The 22,392-nt window shown below is 47.3% G+C and overlaps 1 protein-coding gene across 1 annotated transcript in view; it reads left to right on the top strand.

Moving 5' to 3' along the window:
* The window catches only part of csf1rb (colony stimulating factor 1 receptor, b), a 91,623-nt gene that overhangs the window by 44,766 nt on the left and 24,465 nt on the right, over window positions 1-22,392 (top strand). Inside the window, exons 7-11 of the mRNA XM_056284428.1 lie at window positions 2,797-2,912; window positions 3,083-3,191; window positions 3,974-4,137; window positions 6,716-6,837; window positions 7,026-7,152. Of these exons, the coding sequence (XP_056140403.1) occupies window positions 2,797-2,912; window positions 3,083-3,191; window positions 3,974-4,137; window positions 6,716-6,837; window positions 7,026-7,152 (638 nt within the window). The remainder of the gene's footprint in view (window positions 1-2,796; window positions 2,913-3,082; window positions 3,192-3,973; window positions 4,138-6,715; window positions 6,838-7,025; window positions 7,153-22,392) is intronic.

Below are 22,392 nucleotides of genomic sequence, written 5' to 3'. Positions count from 1 at the left end.
CACTATAACATGTTTGAGGGCTTCGCGTCTTCAGCCCAGTACTCAGTGGCGCCTTCACGAGTCTCCCCGGTCGCTCCTGCAAATTCAAGGCTGAAATCTTTGTCCATTTAATATTGTAACGCATTCGGGGGCAGCCGCAGCTGGGACGCGAACCAGGATCGCAAGGCCTTGGCTATCGGGTCGGACCCTTTAGTGGACTGTTTAACGTTGTCGCCCGTGGTGCAGGAGATCCGGGTTCGCGTCCCGGCTGCGGCTGTTCCCGGCTGCGGCTGTTCCCGGCTGGCCCCGAATTCGCTACGTTTGCTTTCTCCATGTGTGTGATGGAGTCAGGCTCCATAACACCACCAGCCATCTTCACCGTGGTTGGATGTCAGGGTACGGACAGATACAGATCATTGTACTGCAACAGCCCCGTACAGCACTGATACACCAGAAGAAGAAGATGGAGAAGAGGGAGGGTAGAAGAAGAAAAACTCCGCCTGCCCTCGGTGTAGCGTATCGGGTTGTCATGTTGATGCCATGCACATGGAGGTGTACGCTCAGGCTTCTTGCGGAACAGGAAGGAGGTGGCAGAGTGTAATGGAGCCAGCGCGAGTGCCACTTGCTCAAGTGATGCATGCTGTGTTTCATAATGTTGTAGTGAATTCAGCAGGCGGCCGAGAACCTCCGCAGCCGAGAACCTGCGAACCCGGGTCTGCCGCACCACGGGTGACTACGTTAACCGGCCGACTAAAGGGCTGTAGTCCTGCTACGCCTGCTTTGTAGTCCCAGAAAATCAGAGTCAACAGGTCTGTTTCTCTCTGCCCGCTACATCCAACTGTATCACAACACTGCTCTACTGGAAGGCCGAGTGTCTGTACAACACCACCACCGCCACGTCACCTCCACCTCTCACCTTGATAACATAGCGAGAAAAGTTGCAGATGGGGAAAATAACGAAAAAAGTCAGACATTGCAGCTTTATTACCTTCATATGTTTTTCTTTCCCTCATTTCTGCTATTTCCGTGTCTTCTCCTTGTAAGGGTTAATTCAACTGAAACATAGGTTTGTGTGTGTACTAGAAGTAGTTAAGGTTGTAGTAGGCCCCAGTAGCAGGGGCGGAGCTACGCTCTCAGCACAGAGGGGGGGGAGCCTTCTTGGGGGGGGGGCCCTTCTGATAAAGTCATTTTAAAATGCACAACTGTTAAATAGCTCGTGTGTCCTATCCCATCCTATCCATGAGCACAAGTAGTCCTTTACCGAGCCGAGCAAGCAAGAACGGATCCCACTCTGCCGCTCCGCCATCAAGCCTGTTCTGAAGAACAAGCAGAACCTGGCTGCCAGTCACACTCGATGTTTCAGCAGCGAGGACAGCAGGCGGCGCTCTACGTGCATCCATAGACCCACAGTTCAGCCCCACACAGGCCGGGTGTCTGTCTCAGTACCTGTCTTGCATACGCGGGGATAATAGACACACAGCAGAGTAGACGCGGCAGTGTACAACAGCACAGGCAGCGACAGACAAGTGGCGAGATGCAGGAAGCATGGAGTTAGACAACATGCTATTCTGACGGATTTCTTCACAACAAGCATTTAAGTTAACAAAGGGTAAGCATGGATCTTTCCCCCCAGTCCATTTGTGTTTTCCACCATCCTTCACAGAACAAAATAATCCAAACAGGTTAACGAACTTTGTACGTATCACAGCCCCTTTTTAAAACGTCACCCTCCTCTGCTTCACGGTGGCCAACCTGCAAACCACTTTGTCCTCGTCAGTGTTCATGTCCCACTCAACACCCAGCTGGCTGAGGCTGGATAGTCTGGCCTCATCCATACACGGACGCAAATCTCACTATGTAACTCTAAAGTGGGAGGAGTCTCTGTCTGTCTGTCTGTCTGTCTGTCTGTCTGTCTGTCTGTCTGTCTGTCTGTCTGTCTGTCTGTCTACCTGTATGTATATCTATCTGTCTGTATGTATGTCTGTCTGTCTGTCTGTCTGTCTGTCTGTATCTATGTATGTCTGTCTGTCTGTCTGTCTGTCTGTCTGTCTGTCTGTCTGTCTCTCTGTCTGTCTGCCTCTCTGTCTGTCTGTCTGTCTGTCTGTCTGTCTGTATCTATGTATGTCTGTCCTTCAATTTTTTTGACAACCTTTCATCCGATCAACTTCACACTTGGCAGGTATGTTGCTGAGGACCCAAGGAAGTGCAGCATCGAGTGTTAAGTTGTTCGGATGTGCAGTTGTTGAGAAAATCAAAAGACGTACGTACATACATACATACACTCACACATACATACATTCCTTACATACATACACTCACACATACATACATACATCCCATACATATATTCATACATGCATACACACACACACACACACACACACACATCCCATACATACATACATACATACATACATACATACATACATACATACATACATACATACATACATACATCTGTACATACGTACAGAGACATTCTTCCCGTGGCGACCAGGCGAACAGCGCCACTCTGCCGTTGCAGCCCACGTTGTGGTCGGAGGGGGGACTACATCTGAAGGGGTACTGCACTAGTCGCTCTTAACGGCTGAAACGTCATCTGTCACTGGCACTGCTGACGCGAAGAGTTTGGTAAAAACCAGCGGGACCTCTACTGGGCATGGGCCCTGGCTGGGGCGGTCTCCCCCTCTCCCCCTCAGGTCGCTCCGCTTATGAGATTAATTGGTTTTAACTTATTTTGAAATCTTTCAGAAAGTGTTTTGTCATACTTTGTAGGAGGCATTCTGGAGTAGTTTTAAGGTGGTTATGTTTTTGAAGGTACACGGCCAGCATCCTGCTGAGCAGAGTCCGACATGAGGACCGAGGGAGATTCTCCTTCCACTTCTACTCCTTGTTTTTCAACGGCTCCCTGAACCTCGACCTCCGAGTTTACAGTAAAAACTCCAACACCTCCTCACACCTACTGTAGCACCTCTTTCTCCCCATTACAATCATGTTCATGATTATCATTACTGTTACCATTATGAGCAGTAGTCGTAAATAGACTATGCGGTTATTAAATTCATATTAATCGTCTCCTCATTATTATTGTTATTTTCGGCAGAGGCTCCTAGTGCTGTGGTCAAACGGAAAAATGGCACTTTGACCTGTAGCAGCTCTGGATACCCATTACCCACCATCACATGGTACATCTGCCCTGGCGTCATGAACACGTATGTGCAAACATCAGAATCCCTTTTGAAGATCTACATGTAAACATATGCCCTTTATAAAACTATGTATATATCACTCATATATTGAATGTCCAGCTCCTGCACACTGCCGCGGTCTGTGATAAGGATGCTTGCTGTCTGGTAGGACTTTACCAGGAAAAATGACAGGGTGCATAGTGGTTTCATCTTCATCATAGTAGCCAGATGAGGAAGAAGAAGGCAGGTAGTGTTGAGTTAGAAGAAGTGGGGGTGCTGTGTCTAACCAGCAGATATGACAGAACAAGCTGGTAGAAGCCTTTACCTTCACATAGTACTACATCAGTAAGTACAACACATAGTACTACATCAGTAAGTACAACTCAGGTTCCACCAGGTTTCATGTGTGTCTCTGACACAACACTGCTGACTCTCATTCACTTAGATGGAGCTCAACACTCACCTCACCAACAAATAGCAACCTTCAGAACCACTGCTTTAAAGATACACATTACATATCAGCATATGAGCAAAGGTGCTGTCGGCCAGAAAGTAGGTGGTTCAAATCCCCAGATTTCCCTCAATAGGCAAAATTAAGCAAGGGACACCACTCAGTGTCCCACAGTAAAGGGTTGTGGTTGTATTGGGCAGATTGGTTGTAGTGTCTGGTTCTACTCTCCTAACAGCTCCTCCCGCTTATCCCTTAAACACACACACACACACACACACACACACACACACACACACACACACACACACACACACACACACACACACACACACACTCTCTCTCTCTGTGTTGGTAGATGTGAAGACAACACCACCTTCCAGGTGACTCCTGCTGACAGGCGCTCCCACATGGAGGAGGAGGTGGAAGAGGTACTCAATGTTCTGTCCCCTGCTGAAGATGTCATGGTGGAATGTGTAGCCTCCAGTCATGTGGGGATGTCACGGGACTTCTTCATCTCCTGTAAGTGTGGAATTCAGTCCGTTAAAATGAACTGGAACTTCATTACACATTCCTGTTGTGTCCTGGTGCTCACTTCTGTTTTCATGTTCAATAAGAACCAAGAGTGATGATGCTGACAATGAATCTGTTGTGGCTGCATCACACAGATGATAATGATGCTCTGTTGTGGCTGCATCACACAGATGATAATGATACTCTGTTGTGGCTGCATCACAGATGATAATGATACTCTGTTGTGGCCGCATCACACAGATGATAATGATACTCTGTTGTGGCTGCATCACACAGATGATAATGATACTCTGTTCCGGCTGCATCACACAGATGATAATGATACTCTGTTGCGGCTACATCACACAGATGATAATGATACTCTGTTGCGGCTGCATCACACAGATGATAATGATACTCTGTTGTAGCTGCATCACACATGATAATGATACTCTGTTGCGGCTGCATCACACAGATGATAATGATACTCTGTTGTGGCTGCATCACACAGATGATAATGTTACTCTGTTGTGGCTGCATCACACAGATGATAATGATACAATGTTGCGGCTGCATCACACATGATAATGATACTCTGTTGTGGCTGCATCACACAGATGATAATGATACAATGTTGTGGCTGCATCACACAGATGATAATGATACTCTGTTGTGGCTGCATCACACAGATGATAATGATACTCTGTCACGGCTGCATCACACAGATGATAATGATACTCTGTTGCGGCTGCATCACACATGATAATGATACTCTGTTGTGGCTGCATCACACAGATGATAATGATACTCTGTTGCGGCTGCATCACACATGATAATGATACTCTGTTGCGGCTGCATCACACATGATAATGATACTCTGTTGCGGCTGCATCACACAGACGATAATGATACTCTGTTGTGGCTGCATCACACAGATGATAATGATACTCTGTTGTGGCTGCATCACACATGATAATGATACTCTGTTGCGGCTGCATCACACAGATGATAATGATACTCTGTTGTGGCTGCATCACACAGATGATAATGATACTCTGTTCCGGCTGCATCACACAGATGATAATGATACTCTGTTGCGGCTGCATCACACAGATGATAATGATACTCTGTTGCGGCTGCATCACACATGATAATGATACTCTGTTGCGGCTGCATCACACAGATGATAATGATACTCTGTTGCGGCTGCATCACACAGATGATAATGATACTCTGTTGCGGCTGCATCACACAGATGATAATGATACTCTGTTGTGGCTGCATCACACAGATGATAATGATACTCTGTTGTGGCTGCATCAAACAGATGATAATGATACTCTGTTGCGGCTGCATCACACAGATGATAATGATACTCTGTTGTGGCTGCATCACACAGATGATAATGATACTCTGTTGCGGCTGCATCACACAGATGATAATGATACTCTGTTGTGGCTGCATCAAACAGATGATAATGATACTCTGTTGTGGCTGCATCACACAGATGATAATGATACTCTGTTGCGGCTGCATCACACAGATGATAATGATACTCTGTTGCGGCTGCATCACACAGATGATAATGATACTCTGTTGCGGCTGCATCACACAGATGATAATGATACTCTGTTGTGGCTGCATCACACAGATGATAATGATACTCTGTTGTGGCTGCATCAAACAGATGATAATGATACTCTGTTGTGGCTGCATCACACAGATGATAATGATACTCTGTTGTGGCTGCATCACACAGATGATAATGATACTCTGTTGCGGCTGCATCACACAGATGATAATGATACTCTGTTGCGGCTGCATCAAACAGATGATAATGATACTCTGTTGCGGCTGCATCACACAGATGATAATGATACTCTGTTGCGGCTGCATCACACAGATGATAATGATACTCTGTTGCGGCTGCATCACACAGATGATAATGATACTCTGTTGCGGCTGCATCACACAGATGATAATGATACTCTGTTGCGGCTGCATCACACAGATGATAATGATACTCTGTTGCGGCTGCATCACACAGATGATAATGATACTCTGTTGCGGCTGCATCACACAGATGATAATGATACTCTGTTGCGGCTGCATCACACAGATGATAATGATACTCTGTTGCGGCTGCATCACACAGATGATAATGATACTCTGTTGCGGCTGCATCACACAGATGATAATGATACTCTGTTGTGGCTGCATCACACAGATGATAATGATACTCTGTTGCGGCTGCATCACACAGATGATAATGATACTCTGTTGTGGCTGCATCACACAGATGATAATGATACTCTGTTGCGGCTGCATCACACAGATGATAATGATACTCTGTTGTGGCTGCATCACACAGATGATAATGATACTCTGTTGTGGCTGCATCACACAGATGATAATGATACTCTGTTGTGGCTGCATCACACAGATGATAATGATACTCTGTTGCGGCTGCATCACACAGATGATAATGATACTCTGTTGTGGCTGCATCACACAGATGATAATGATACTCTGTTGTGGCTGCATCACACAGATGATAATGATACTCTGTTGTGGCTGCATCACACAGATGTCCCCTTGGCCAATAAAAGAGGGATCTCTACATTTTTCACCCCGACTCTGATTGGAGCATCTGCTGCTGCCACCGTGCTCTTCCTGCTCCTGTTGGTCCTGCTGTACAAGTACAGACAGGTAAACTCAAAGTCTTCCAGATGATGTGATGACTGACAGAAGTAAGTGGTAAAGAATTTTGGTGGAACTGAATGACAGGGCAGATCTTTTTAAAAGGCAGATGGTAAATAAGAGAGAAACATTTAGATGTTAAAGATTGTGTAAACACAATTTTGGTTCTTAAATTCATGCTTTTCTCGCTTTTCCAGAAGCCCAAATATGAGATTCGATGGAAGATCATCGAGAGTAACCATGGCAACAGTTACACCTTCATTGACCCGACCCAGCTACCCTACAACCAGAAGTGGGAGTTTCCTAGAGACAGACTTCGCCTCGGTAACCAAACTGTCCCTGACAATCAGTCCTCTATCAGTTCCATTTTCAGGCCCACGTAGGCCTTTTTCCACAGGACAATTCTGAGAACTTTCTGAAGTTCTGTTTCCGTTACATCACATCTACACACAAGACTGTACATTATAAACTTTACTACACTGTGACAACATGTACATTTACATACAAAAAGAAATACGATTATTTATGCCAATAACTCAATTACTGCGTACACATGGGTATTGCTGATGTGATTTCTCTAATACCCATGTCTACATCATACTTACTCTAATCACTGTGCCATGGAAGAAACATATTCATGGATTCCCACAATCCCTTCTTTAACCAGTGTGCTGGTGAGGTGATGTGATCAGCCAATGATTTTGTACAGCCATGTATGTATTAAACGTTGATTGATGGATTGAAAATGGCAGCCCATTCATTCCAACGAGAACGGCTCATTCGGCTCATGTGACTGGTATGGGTCATGTGGCTGGTATGGGTCATGTGGCTGGTATGGCGCATGTGGCTGATATGGGTCTTGTGGCTGGTGTGGGTCATGTGGCTAGTATGGCACATGTGGCTGGTATGGTGCATGTGGCTGGTATGGCTCATGTGACTGGTATGGTGCATGTGGCTGGTATGGGTCTTGTGGCTGGTGTTGGTCATGTGGCTGGTATGGTGCATGTGGCTGGTATGGCTCATGTGACTGGTATGGGTCTTGTGGCTGGTATGGTGCATGTGGCTAGTATGGTGCATGTGACTGGTGTGGCTCATGTGACTGGTATGGCACATGTGGCTGGTATGGTGCATGTGACTGGTATGGCACATGTGACTGGTATGGTGCATGTGACTGGTATGGTGCATGTGACTGGTATGGTGCATGTGACTGGTATGGCTCATGTGACTGGTATGGTGCATGTGACTGGTATGGCACATGTGGCTGGTATGGCACATGTGGCTGGTATGGTGCATGTGGCTGGTATGGCTCATGTGGCTGGTATGGCACATGTGGCTGGTATGGTGCATGTGGCTGGTATGGCTCATGTGACTGGTATGGCACATGTGGCTGGTATGGTGCATGTGACTGGTATGGTGCATGTGGCTGATATGGGTCTTGTGGCTGGTGTGGGTCATGTGGCTAGTATGGCACATGTGGCTGGTATGGTGCATGTGGCTGGTATGGGTCATGTGACTGGTATGGCGCATGTGGCTGATATGGGTCTTGTGGCTGGTGTGGGTCATGTGGCTAGTATGGCACATGTGGCTGGTATGGTGCATGTGGCTGGTATGGCTCATGTGACTGGTATGGCACATGTGGCTGGTATGGGTCTTGTGGCTGGTGTTGGTCATGTGGCTAGTATGGCACATGTGGCTGGTATGGTGCATGTGGCTGGTATGGCTCATGTGACTGGTATGGTGCATGTGGCTGGTATGGTGCATGTGACTGGTATGGCTCATGTGACTGGTATGGCACATGTGGCTGGTATGGCTCATGTGACTGGTATGGTGCATGTGGCTGGTATAGCTCATGTGACTGGTATGGTGCATGTGGCTGGTATGGTGCATGTGGCTGGTATGGCTCATGTGGCTGGTATGGTGCATGTGACTGGTATGGCACATGTGGCTGGTATGGTGCATGTGGCTGGTAGGGGTCATGTGGCTGGTATGGTGCATGTGGCTGGTATGGTGCATGTGGCTGGTAGGGGTCATGTGGCTGGTATGGCTCATGTGACTGGTATGGTGCATGTGGCTGGTGTAGGTCATGTGGCTGGTATGGCACATGTGGCTGGTATGGCTCATGTGACTGGTATGGTGCATGTGGCTGGTATGGCTCATGTGACTGGTATGGTGCATGTGGCTGGTATGGTGCATGTGGCTGGTATGGCTCATGTGGCTGGTATGGTGCATGTGACTGGTATGGTGCATGTGGCTGGTATGGTGCATGTGGCTGGTATGGTGCATGTGGCTGGTATGGCACATGTGACTGGTATGGCTCATGTGACTGGTATGGTGCATGTGGCTGGTATGGTGCATGTGGCTGGTATGGCTCATGTGGCTGGTATGGTGCATGTGACTGGTATGGCACATGTGGCTGGTATGGTGCATGTGGCTGGTAGGGGTCATGTGGCTGGTATGGTGCATGTGGCTGGTATGGTGCATGTGGCTGGTAGGGGTCATGTGGCTGGTATGGCTCATGTGACTGGTATGGTGCATGTGGCTGGTGTGGGTCATGTGGCTGGTATGGCACATGTGGCTGGTATGGCGCATGTGGCTGGTATGGGTCATGTGGCTGATATGGCGCATGTGGCTGGTATGGGTCATGTGGCTGATATGGCGCATGTGGCTGATATGGCGCATGTGGCTGATATGGGTCTTGTGGCTGGTGTGGGTCATGTGGCTGATATGGCGCATGTGGCTGATATGGCGCATGTGGCTGATATGGGTCTTGTGGCTGGTATGGGTCATGTGGCTGATATGGTGCATGTGGCTGATATGGGTCTTGTGGCTGGTATGGGTCATGTGGCTGATATGGCGCATGTGGCTGATATGGCGCATGTGGCTGATATGGGTCTTGTGGCTGGTATGGGTCATGTGGCTGATATGGCGCATGTGGCTGATATGGGTCTTGTGGCTGGTATGGGTCATGTGGCTGATATGGTGCATGTGGCTGGTGTGGGTCATGTGGCTAGTATGGCACATGTGGCTGGTATGGTGCATGTGGCTGGTGTGGGTCATGTGGCTAGTATGGCACATGTGGCTGGTATGGTGCATGTGGCTGGTATGGGTCTTGTGGCTGGTATGGGTCATGTGGCTGATATGGCGCATGTGGCTGATATGGGTCTTGTGGCTGGTGTGGGTCATGTGACTGGTATGGCACATGTGGCTGGTATGGGTCATGTGGCTGATATGGGTCATGTGGCTGATATGGCGCATGTGGCTGATATGGGTCTTGTGGCTGGTGTGGGTCATGTGGCTGGTATGGGTCATGTGGCTGATATGGTGCATGTGGCTGGTGTGGGTCATGTGGCTAGTATGGCACATGTGGCTGGTATGGTGCATGTGGCTGGTATGGGTCTTGTGGCTGGTATGGGTCATGTGGCTGATATGGCGCATGTGGCTGATATGGGTCTTGTGGCTGGTGTGGGTCATGTGACTGGTATGGCACATGTGGCTGGTATGGCGCATGTGGCTAATATGGGTCATGTGGCTAATATGGGTCTTGTGGCTGGTATGGGTCACGTGGCTGATATGGGTCACGTGGCTGGTATGGGTCACGTGGCTGGTATGGGTCACGTGGCTGATATGGGTCACGTGGCTGATATGGGTCACGTGGCTGATGTGGGTCACGTGGCTGGTATGGGTCACGTGGCTGGTATGGGTCACGTGGCTGATATGGGTCACGTGGCTGGTATGGGTCACGTGGCTGATATGGGTCATGTGGCTGGTATGGGTCACGTGGCTGGTATGGATCATGGCATCCATGTTTGTTGTCAGCGGGGATCTGCGTCTTCGCAGTAACATACACAGTTTCCAAAACCCAATGCGGTTGTAACAGATGGAATTAATTGAAGAAGGAGTAAAGCGTGTTCCTTTTTTCTAACCACCATTTTAATGTTCCACACATTAAGTCGAAGTCGAACGGTCAGGGCACCAAGCGTGGCCCCTCCCTCGTCTTTGGTCTGCGTGTTGCGCAGCATCACACGACTCGTCAGGCTGTGTGGGTTCATGCAGGTGTTTTTATTGCGTCTGGCGATAAAAAGAAATCCGTTGCCACAGTGTTGTTGATACCATGTTGTTGATGCTATGTTGTTGATACTATGTTAATATTATGTTGTGGGGGTGCAGGAATGAGGAGACGGAGAGATCGAGTCGAGTCAGTTCCGTTTACTCGCCACACAAAACAACACCGATACAGCACAATCTCTCCTGGCAACCAGCTAACCAACCGCTAGCTGCTGCCAACATGGCTCCGCCCCGGAAACCCTAAGCAGTGCCTACGTCAGCACTCTGAACGTCTGCCTTAAAGGAGCAGCAGCAGCCCCTGGTGAATCTACCCTCAATTGTGTGTCACCACAATGTTGTTAATACTATGTTAATACTATGTTGTTAATACTATGTTGCTCCAGCCCCACTCTCGTCGCCGGTCGAGAGAAAAAGACAATACAGCATAATCGAATAGATTTTTAAATGAACAATACTGTAACGGCCACGGATGAATAGGCTCGGTAGCCCTTGGCTAATGGGTCGGACCCTTTAGTCGACCGGTTGATGTACACTGCTCAAAAAAATAAAGGGAACCCCTAAAAACACAATATAGACCTTGATGAATGAAATATTTCAGCTGAAAATCTTTATTTATTAGACAGAGGAATGTGTTTAGAGCAAAATAACCTAAGAACGATCAATGGAAATCAAAATCATTAGCCCATTAAGGTCTGGATTCAGAATCATACTCAAAATCAAAGTGGAAAATGAGACCATAGGCTGATCCAACTTCTGTGGAAATTCTTCAAGACGATTCAAAATGAGGCTCAGTAGTGTGTGTGGCCTCCACGTGCCTGTATGAGACGACGGATGGTCTCCTGAGGGATCTCCTCCCAGACCTGGATCAGGGCATCGGTCAACTCCTGGACAGTCTGTGGTGCGACATCGCGTTGGCGGATGGTACGAGACATGATGTCCCAGAGGTGCTCGATTGGATTCAGGTCTGGGGAACGTGCAGGCCAGTCCATAGCATCAATGCCCTCGACATACAGGAACTGCTGACACACTCTGGCCACATGAGGACGAGCATTGTCATGCATGAGCAGGAACCCAGGGCCCACTGCACCAGCATATGGTCTGACAAGGGGTCTGAGGATCTCATCCCGGTACCTAATGGCAGTCATGGTACCTCTGGCTAGCACGTAGAGGTCTGTGCGGCCCTCCAAGGATATGCCTCCCCAGACCATCGCTGACCCACCGCCAAACCGGTCATGCTGGAGGATGTTGCAGGCAGCAGAACGTTCTCCACAGCGTCTCCAGACTCTCTCACGTCTGTCACATGTGTTCAGTGTGAACCTGCTCTCATCTGGGAAGAGCACAGGGCGCCAATGGCGAATCTGCCAACCAAGATGTTCTCTGGCAAAGGTCAATTGGGCTGCACGGTGTTGGGCTGTGAGCACAGGCCCCAATTGTGGACGTCGGGCCCTCATACCATCCTCATGCATTCTGTTTCTCACTGTTTGAGCAGGAACCTGCACATTAGTGGCCTGTTGATGGTCGTTTTGTAGGGCTCCGGCAGCGCTCCTCCTGTTCCTCCTTGCACAAAGGACCAGATAGCGGTCCTGCTGCGGGGTTGTTGTCCTCCTGCGGCCCCCTCCACGTCTCCTGGTGTACTGGCCTGTCTCCTGGTACCTCCTCCATGCTCTGGACACTGTGCTGGGAGACACATCAAATCTTCTTGCCACAGCACGCATTGATGTGCCATCCTGGATGAGCTGCACTACCTGAGCAACTTCTGTAGGTTGCAGATACCGCCTCATGCCACCTCTAGTGGTGAGGGCACTAGCACAATGAAAAACTAACCAAAGATCGGCCAGAAAAGATGAGGACAGGCAAATGGTCTGTGGCCACCACCTGCAAATCCATTCCTGTTATAGGGGTTGTCTTGCAAATTGTCTAATTTCCTTTCCAATTTACCAACAGGTGAAATTGATTCACAAATCAGTGTTGCTTCCTAACTGGACAGGTTGATATCTCAAAAGTGTGATTGACTTGGAGCTACATTGCATTGCTTATGTGTTCCCTTTATTTTTTTGAGCAGTGTAGTTGCCCGTGGTGCGGGAGATACGGGTTCGTGTCCCGGCTGCGGCGGTTCCTGCGGTTGCCCCCCGAATTCGCTACGCGACAATGTTAACCAGTCGACTAAAGGGTCCGATGGCTAACGTGTCTACTTCTCCATGCACGTTACCCTACCCTCCTCCTTCGGGAAGCGCGTCCGCGCGCATCCCACTTCTGACACCAGTGTAGCGAATTCAGGGGGGGCAGCTCGGGAACCATCGCCACAGCCGGGACGCGAACCCGCGGCTCCCGCACCGCAAGCAACTACGTTAACCAGTCGACTAAAGGGTCCGACCCGTTAGCCAAGGGCTACTGAGCCTATTCATCCGTGATCGCTACAATACATTCGTTGGTACGCATACACATTCCCATGTGGCCGGGATACTAGTCACCAGAACCGTCTTTACGTAGCGTAGAACATTAACTTTAAATGCAACGAATACATCTGCACAGTGTAAACACCCTTACAAAAAGTAGTTTATTCAAGTGTGCTATTAGTATACTTATTTCAAACTAAAAATCAGTGAGTATACTTTCAGTTTACTTTTTAAGTACTTGTCAGAGATATACTAAACAAAATTATACTTAAGTATACTTACAAGTATATGACTAGTACATATACTTGAACTTTACTTGAACTTGAATTTTACGTAATAAAATAAACTTCAAGTATACTGTAGCGAATTCAGGGGGGGCAGCCGGAGACCGCCACAGCCGGGACGCAAACCCGGGTCTCCCACACCATGGGCGACAACGTTAACCAGTCGACTAAAGGGTCCAACCTGGTTGCCAAGGGCTAGTCTAGTTATCTGTGGTCGTTACAATACTATATATATATATATATATATATATATATATATATATATATATATATATATATATATATATATATATATATATATATATATACACACACACACACACTCACCGGCCACTTTATTAGGCACACCTGTCCAACCGCTCGTTAACGTAAATTTCTAATCAGCCAATCACATGGCAGCAACTCAATGCATTTAGGCATGTAGACATGGTCACGACGATCTGCTGCAGTTCTAACCGAGCATCAGAATGGGGAAGAAAGGTGATTTAAGTGACTTTGAACGTGGCATGGTTGTTGGTGCCAGACGGGCTGGTCTGAGTATTTCAGAAACTGCTGATCTACTGGGATTTTCACACACAACCATCTCTAGGGTTTACAGAGAATGGTCCGAAAAAGAGAAAATATCCAGTGAGCGGCAGTTCTGTGGGCGAAAATGCCTTGTTGATGCCAGAGGTCAGAGGAGAATGACCAGACTGGTTCGAGCTGATAGAAAGGCAACAGTAACTCAAATAACCACTCATTACAACCGAGGTATGCAGAAGAGCATCTCTGAACGCACAACACGTCGAACCTTGAGGCAGATGGGCTACAGCAGCAGAAGACCACACCGGGTGCCACTCCTGTCAGCTAAGAACAGGAAACTGAGGCTACAATTCGCACAGGCTCACCAAAATTGGACAATAGAAGATTGAAAAAACGTTGCCTGGTCTGATGAGTCTCGATTTCTGCTGCGACATTCGGATGGTAGGGTCAGAATTTGGCGTCAACAACATGAAAGCATGGATCCATCCTGCCTTGTATCAACGGTTCAGGCTGCTGGTGGTGGTGTAATGGTGTGGGGGATATTTTCTTGGCACACTTTGGGCCCCTTAGTACCAATTGACCATCGTGTCAACGCCACAGCCTACCTGAGTATTGTTGCTGACCATGTCCATCCCTTTATGACCACAGTGTTCCCATCTTCTGATGGCTACTTCCAGCAGGATAACGCGCCATGTCATAAAGCTCGAATCATCTCAGACTGGTTTCTTGAACATGACAATGAGTTCACTGTACTCAAATGGCCTCTACAGTCACCAGATCTCAATCCAATAGAGCACCTTTGGGATGTGGTGGACCGGGAGATTCGCATCATGGATGTGCAGCCGACAAATCTGCAGCAACTGCGTGATGCTATCGTGTCAATATGGACCAAACTCTCTGAGGAATGTTTCCAGTACCTTGTTGAATCTATGCCACGAAGGATTAAGGCAGTTCTGAAGGCAAAACGGGGTCCAACCCGGTACTAGCAAGGTGTACCTAATAAAGTGGCCAGTGAGTGTATATATAAGGGCAGTATAACATATCCGGCACCTTGCTGCAGCCCCTGTTCATTTGAAGCCAATTATAACACTAGTATTGGACATGGAGTCACGTGAGGTGGTTGACGAGGATGGCTGCGTGAGGAGGAGCTGTGTCCCGCCCTGCAAACAATTAGCTTTGAAAACGGACAAAGAGCCAGTCTTCTTTGACTTATTGGGCAAAAAGTTGGCAATATAGTGCAGCGATGCCAAACGCTACGAGACATTCCGCGAATCCTTCAAGAACTGGCCCCGGCGGGGTGAAGGCCAACGAAGCGGCTAACGCTACCCGAGCTAACCAGAGGGCATCGCCGCCTCGCAACACACCAAACACCGACGCACCTGTTGCTAGCGCCATCTCCGGTGAAGAGGCCAAAGAGTTTGCTAAACTCACTGCGTTAATCTTTAAAAGTCTGACGCCCACGACAAGAAGCTAGAGGCTATGTGGGTGACAACAAGCGCTACAGACAGCAAACTGGCTGAAAGTACCAACCGCATTTCTCAAGTCGAGAGCCGACTATGCTTCCTGGAGGATGCTAACGAAAGGCGGCAAGCTAACCCCCCAGCCACAGCCACAGAAGTGGAGGCCCTCCGAGACAAGCTAGACGACATGAGAACCGGGAGCGAAGGAATAATTTACGTTTCATGGGATTTCCAGAGGGCAGCGAGGAAGGCGATGCCCTATCATTCCTAGGCAACACTGTGCCTGAGATTTTCAGCATCGACTTCCCAAGGGGACTGGACATTGACAGAGCACATAGGATTGGGGCATGACGCCAAAGCCCATTTCCTAGTCAACCCTCGCCAGCGAGACCCATCATCGCCAGGTTCCTGAGATTCCAGGATCAGAACCGCATCGCAGAGGCTGCACGCAAGTTGGGTCATGTTATCTGGAAGGGGCACCGCATCGTGGTCTTTGCTGACTGCTCCAAGTTGATTAATGAGAAGCGCACAAAGTTCAACGAGTGCAAGAAGATGCTCCATGAAAAACAGCTGAGATTTTCTCTGGACTACCCAGCAGTACTCACCGTGAGATCGGCACAGGGTCCTCGCCGATCTGATGACCATAAAAGGCCCTGGCCTATATTCGCTCCCTTGGATAACCTAGGGGTTCCTTTGCTTTGGGTTAACGGCGTTTTGCGCCTCACCGCTCCAGAAATGTGGACGCTTTTTAAATGACCTGCTTTTCATGGACGTGGATTTTGCTTTTCAGTACAGAGAAACCACGGTAAGGTCAGTAAAACCTTTATTGGACGACGTAATTATGCTGCTGATTCCCATTATGTTGTGTTAGATTTTGGAGGTGAAGTAGTAAGCGTTATCTATACAAATCTATCTTTATCTATACAAAGTATGTTGGTTCCTGCTACTGGCGTCTTGGGTTAACACAGTTTGTTATTTTTTTAGTATAGACTAGTTCGGTCTAATATGTAAATAATTGCCACAGTTCAAAATTTCACGCTCTTTGTTACTAATGGTATGGTCACGCTCGTGTCAGACAGAGAGGCGGATGTAGTATCCGCGCTCCCGGATGTGTCGGACACGAGCGCAGAGGCGGGGAGGGCACTTTACCGCAGCTCCAAGTTAGAGAGTCACGGACCAAACTGACTGTAGTTCAGGCGTCTGGCTTTGCAGATGCATTTCCGTAGCTTTTATTATATGTATGTTTAGAGTTTCTTTGGTTTTTGTCTCTTACTTTTTGGCGATGTCATGCATAAATAGGTCAATATAGAAGTTACAGCAAAACTTGTATAACACTTACTGTTACGGCTCGCCCACCCCGCGCCGTGGCCCGCCCACCCCGCGCCGGCAGCCAATCAGCTCGTCAGGGCCGGGCTTAGCCGTCAGGGCTGGGCTTAGTTTGGTGGTCTCCCAGCGCCCGTTGTCAATTCGTGCCGTAACCTCCTCGCAGTAGCGGCTACTCTTCCCTTACGGTGCTTTTCTCTCCGAGCTCACCCCAGCCCTTGGTTTATGGTTTCCCTTGCAAGGTTTCCCCGTGGAAGTATCCTGCCGTGTTCCCAGTTTGGATTACCCGCGAGTTTTTTCCCTTGGACTTCCCGTTTCCTTGTCGCTCATTGCCTTCCTGTGTTTGACCATTTGTACGTGTAACCAGGTTAAAATTAATGTTTTTATTTTATTTTGTTTGAGTATGAAATATCACCAAATCCTGTCTGTGTGCTGTTATTTGTGTTTACTACATTTTATTTTATGTCATTATTTACTTTTATGTATGTTTTACAACGACCGTCATATACATGTACTGTCGCTTTAAGAGAGAGGTCTTGTGGGTACACGGAAGAGGGAACGCGGGAGAGGCCATTTTTGTTTTGTGGGAGGAGTCTCAAGCAGCGATCGAGCCGAGCCACGCGTGTTTCTTACCGTAGCACAGTTTTGCTGGTTGAGGAGAACGTAACCTTCAGTATCCCTGTAAGAAGATACTGCAAGCTGTGGGATAAAATACTTGTTTATCCTTTCTCACATCGGAGTCCCGTGGACGGTTTCTCCTTCTAACGCACACGAGTGAAGTCCTGGCAGTGGTTGAACTTCGACCCCACGTCCGTAAGAAACACCGCTCCAGCTGGAGGACCGGACGTTTGTCGAAGGGTTTGAAACCAAAATATATGGCAAGGTGGGCCAAATAGAGTCCTGTGTGTCCCCCCTCCTTCCTTGATCATGATTATGATGATGAGAGACTGAGGCCCCCCCACAACACCTGGGGCCCCACCCAAAATAGAACACAACGCAGAGCTAACGATGAGAGTGACGGGCGTGCAGCATGCTGACCAGCATAGAACAGCATAGAACTGCCCCCGTTACATACGCGCAAGGAATAAAGTAGGCCAGTTTCGGCTAACCCCATCTCTGTCTGGTGTCGTGCTCTTGGGGTCTTCCACAAACCCTAACACTTACTTTACATTATCTCAATCAGTAGTAAAAATGGTTATGAGCTGGAACGTCAGAGGCCTCCATAACAGAATTAAGAAGAAAGTATTAACTTTCATTAAATCAAAGAAATGTAACATAGTGTTTATGCAGGAGACCCATTTACTAGCACAAGAATCCCAGGAGCTTTGTACTGACTGGGTGGGCTTTGTGGAGTCTGCTTGTGGCAGTAGCAAGAGCAGAGGTGGCAACATTAATTAATAAGCAAGTACAATTCAAATGCATAAGAAAGAGTGCAGATGAGGCGGGGAGAATTATATTGATGCTTTGTGAGATCCAGGGTAATAGTATCATACTAGCAAATGTGGACGCTCCAAATATACACGATCCTGCATTTTTTGGACTACTTGAGAAGAAACTAAACGATTTGGGAGACTATCCAATTATCATGGGTGGGGATTTTAATGAAGTAATGGACCCGATACTAGATCGTAGCTCTCCATCAGCCCGCACCTTCAGAGCGCATGCGGTGCTCAAAGATACGTCCAAGGCATCTGGTGTGATAGATGTTTGGCGGCTACAAAACCCATCATCAAGGGATTATACATTCTTCTCTCCGCCCCATAGCTCATTCTCTAGGATAGATTTTTTTTGGATTTCCCCCCTTTTTCTCCCCAATTGTACCTGGCCAATTACCCCACTCTTCTAAGCAGTCCCAGTCGCTGCTCCGCCCCCTCTGCCGATCCGGTGACGGCTGCAGCCTACCACATGCTTCCTCCAATACATGTGGAGTCGCCAGCCGCTTCTTTTCACCTGACAGTGAGGAGTTTCGCCAGGGGGACGTAGCACGTGGGAGGATCACGCTATTCCCCCAAGTTCTCCCTCCCCCCTGAACAGGCGCCCCTATCGACCCACCAGGAGGCGCCAGTGCAGCGACCAGGACACATACCCACATCCAGCTTCTCCTGCAGACACGGCCAATTGTGTCTGTAGAGACGCCTGACCAAGCCGTAGGCAACACGGGGATTCGAATCGGCGATCCCCGTGTTGGTAGACAACTGAATAGACCGCTACGCTACCCAGACGCCCCGAATAGATTTCTTTTTGGTATCTCAGTCGCTAATACCCGCTGTAGTATCAAGCAACATTGGTAATATAATTCTTTCAGACCATAGTCCAATATTTCTTCATGTACTGTCCTTTAATATGCCAGTTAAATCAACTAGATGGAGATTAAACTCCAGCCTTTTATTAGATGAGACCTTTAAGGAATCACTTAGATCTCAAATTAATTTTTACATAGAAACCAATTTACCAACAGCTCCATTGGCTGGAGTCGCCTGGGCGGCTCTGAAAGCCTTTTTCAGAGGTCACATAATTCAAGACTTCACATAAGAAGAAGCAAAATTATGCAAAACTTAAGGAACTTGAAAAACAGATCAGAATTGCAGAGTCAAACTTAAAAAAAAAGAAAAACACGTCCCCAGAAAATCTTACCAGGTTGACTAGACCGAAGTATGAGTTTAATTCAATTATGACTCAGAGGGCAGAATTCTCTCTCTGTCGGGCCAGACAAAGTATTTTGAGGAGGGTGATAAGGCTGGTAGACTACTCGCCAGATACATTAAACAAAAAGAGGCAATGAGCACTATTCCAGCCCTTAGGAGGGAAGATGGACGTCTTCTGTCTGATCCCAAGGAGATAAATGTGGCTTTTAGAGATTTGTATGTAAAACTTTATACCCCTGAGTCTACATTAAACAAAAAGAGGCAATGAGCACTATTCCAGCCCTTAGGAGGGAAGATGGACGTCTTCTGTCTGATCCCAAGGAGATAAATGTGGCTTTTAGAGATTTGTATGTAAAACTTTATACCTCTGAGTCAGAGGTGGACAAAAATGACATTACTTCATTTCTGTCAACCCTCAATCTTCCATTGTTGTCAGAGGACCTGCTGGAATATCTTGATTCACCCGTTACTATTGAGCAGATAACTGACGTTATCAAGCACACACCCTCAAGTAATGCTCCAGGTTTAGATGGCTACATGGCTGAGTTCTACAAGGCGTACGCCGAGAAACTAGCACCATTACTCCTAAACATCTATAACGAAGCTCTAGAGAAGGGAAAACTTCCTCCATCTCTATCAGAGGCAATATCTGCTCTCCACCCTGGAATGTTTTGGTTTCAGCAAGAAGTTCATAGATTGGATTAGTCTCATACACACCCATCCCAAGGCATCTGTGCTCACTGACGACGTAATCTCTCCCTCATTTGAACTTGGAAGAGGCACTAGGTAGGGGGACCCTCTCTCCCCTCTGCTCTTCGCCATTGCACTAAAGCCATTAGCAGTGGCTATCCGTAAAGAACCTACATTTTCAGGCATTCAAATTGGTGACAAATGTCATAAACTGATGTTGTATGCAGATGGCATTCTTTTGTTTATGTCTGATCCTGAGCACTCTCTTTCCTCCCTATTTGAAATTATTGACAATTTCTCATCCATTTATAAAGTGAACTGGACAGAGTCTCCCTCTTATGCCATATTGTGCCAAAAACCTCTTTCAATCAGGCACTTTTGCTTGGCCTAAGAAAGGCATCAATTACCTTGGAATAACATTCCCCCCTACTGTCTGGCTTGATTAAAATAAACCTTGCCCCCCCCCCCTATTGGACAAACTGTGGGCTGATACAGAGTGTTGGTCTCTACTGTATCGCTCTGTGTGGGGCAAGGCAAACATCCTTAAAATGAATTTTGCTGCGAAATTCAACTACCTACTGCAGGCTCTCCTGATCCGAATCCCACTACACTGCTTTAAACAATTTGATCAACTTAATAATAAATTCTTATGGAACAATAAACGCCCAAGAATGAGTCTGCGAAAACTGCAGAGGACAGTGGACAGAGGAGGCCTTGGGGTGCCTAACATGTTATTTTACCATTACGCTTTCACTCTCAGGCATATGGCACAGTGGTCCTTGCCCCCGGAGAGCGCTCCCCCGTGGCTCCATCTTGAGAGCACCATTTGCACTCCTCTTACACCCATGAATTATATCATAGCCAAACTAGCCCTACAGTATTGGTCACATCATATTTTGTCCCATATTCAGTGGGTTTGGAAGAGAATAGCTTAGATCCTTAAATTTGACCCCTTTCTTCATCAGTCCGCCAGGATCTGGCTACATCCCAAGCTCTGTACAGATAAATCACCCTCCCCCTGGAAGTCCTGGTTTCAGAAAGGTATCACAGTCCTAGCGGATCTGTATCAGGAAGAAACATTAAATCCTTTGAGGCACTTCAGCAGGAATTCAACTTCAACACACTCAATTTTGGAAGTATTTGCAATTAAGACACCTGCTGGTACAAATTTTCGGCTCACCCTCAATAGCCCCATCTAGTGTTGACACTTTAGTGAGGGTCCTTAAGATCTTTGGACGTGGTCATGAGGCTTCTGTCTATTTTATGATCCTTACAGCCTCAGATTCCAAAAAATTGACCCTTAAATTGACATGGGAAACTGATTTAAAAGTTTCATTTTCAGAGGCACAATGGGGAAGAATACTTAGGAATGGGAAAAAAATGTCAAGGGAACTGTGAACAAGGCTGATGCAATTCAAAATTATAAACAGAGTCTACTGGACGGCATCTAGGCTGCGTAGAGTGGGTTTGGTGGACAGCTCAGAGTGTTGGAGGTGTCTTGACAAAGATGGTACTTTAGTACACATGCTTTGAAGTTTCCCAAAATTACAGGAGTTCTGGTCTGCTACACATATTGATTTAAAAAAAAAATTACCGGCTTACACATCCCTTTCTCTTCCAATCTGTTTATTTTGGGTGACCCCTCTGCATGAAGTGATTTGACTCCACCGCTTGCTGACTGGATCCAGACTGCCCTTATGTTAGGACAGAAACTTGTGATCAAAGAATGGAAAGCCTCCTCTGCACCAGCACCATCTTTGTGGCACACTTCTCTTGGTCAGCTGGCTGCCTTAGAACAGTTCTCATATAGGCTGCTTGATAAGGTGGAGGAATATCACTTGAAATGGGGGCAGTACCATTCTTATATACTGAGCGTTTAATGGCGTTTCCAGCTGATAAAAATAACAGTAACATATCACATGTAATGCAAATAACTGAGATACATTTGATTAGAATACCTGTTGACAAGCAATGCTGTCAACTTTTAAGCACTCCACGCATCGCAGTCATGTTTTTTCTTCTTTTGTTTGTTTTTTGTTCTCTTTTTTTCCCCCTTTCTTTATCTCAGTATGTCTCTCCTATCTTTTATTTATTTTTGGTCTGGTTGTGTTTGTTTCGTTTCCCTCGCATTCAGATTTAACATCCATGTCATTTGTAATTGAAATACTTGTTTCAGCTC

This window comes from Lampris incognitus, chromosome 8 (assembly GCF_029633865.1).
Source record: "Lampris incognitus isolate fLamInc1 chromosome 8, fLamInc1.hap2, whole genome shotgun sequence".
NCBI lineage: Eukaryota > Metazoa > Chordata > Actinopteri > Lampriformes > Lampridae > Lampris > Lampris incognitus.
This window is presented reverse-complemented; position numbering and strand designations above follow the sequence as displayed.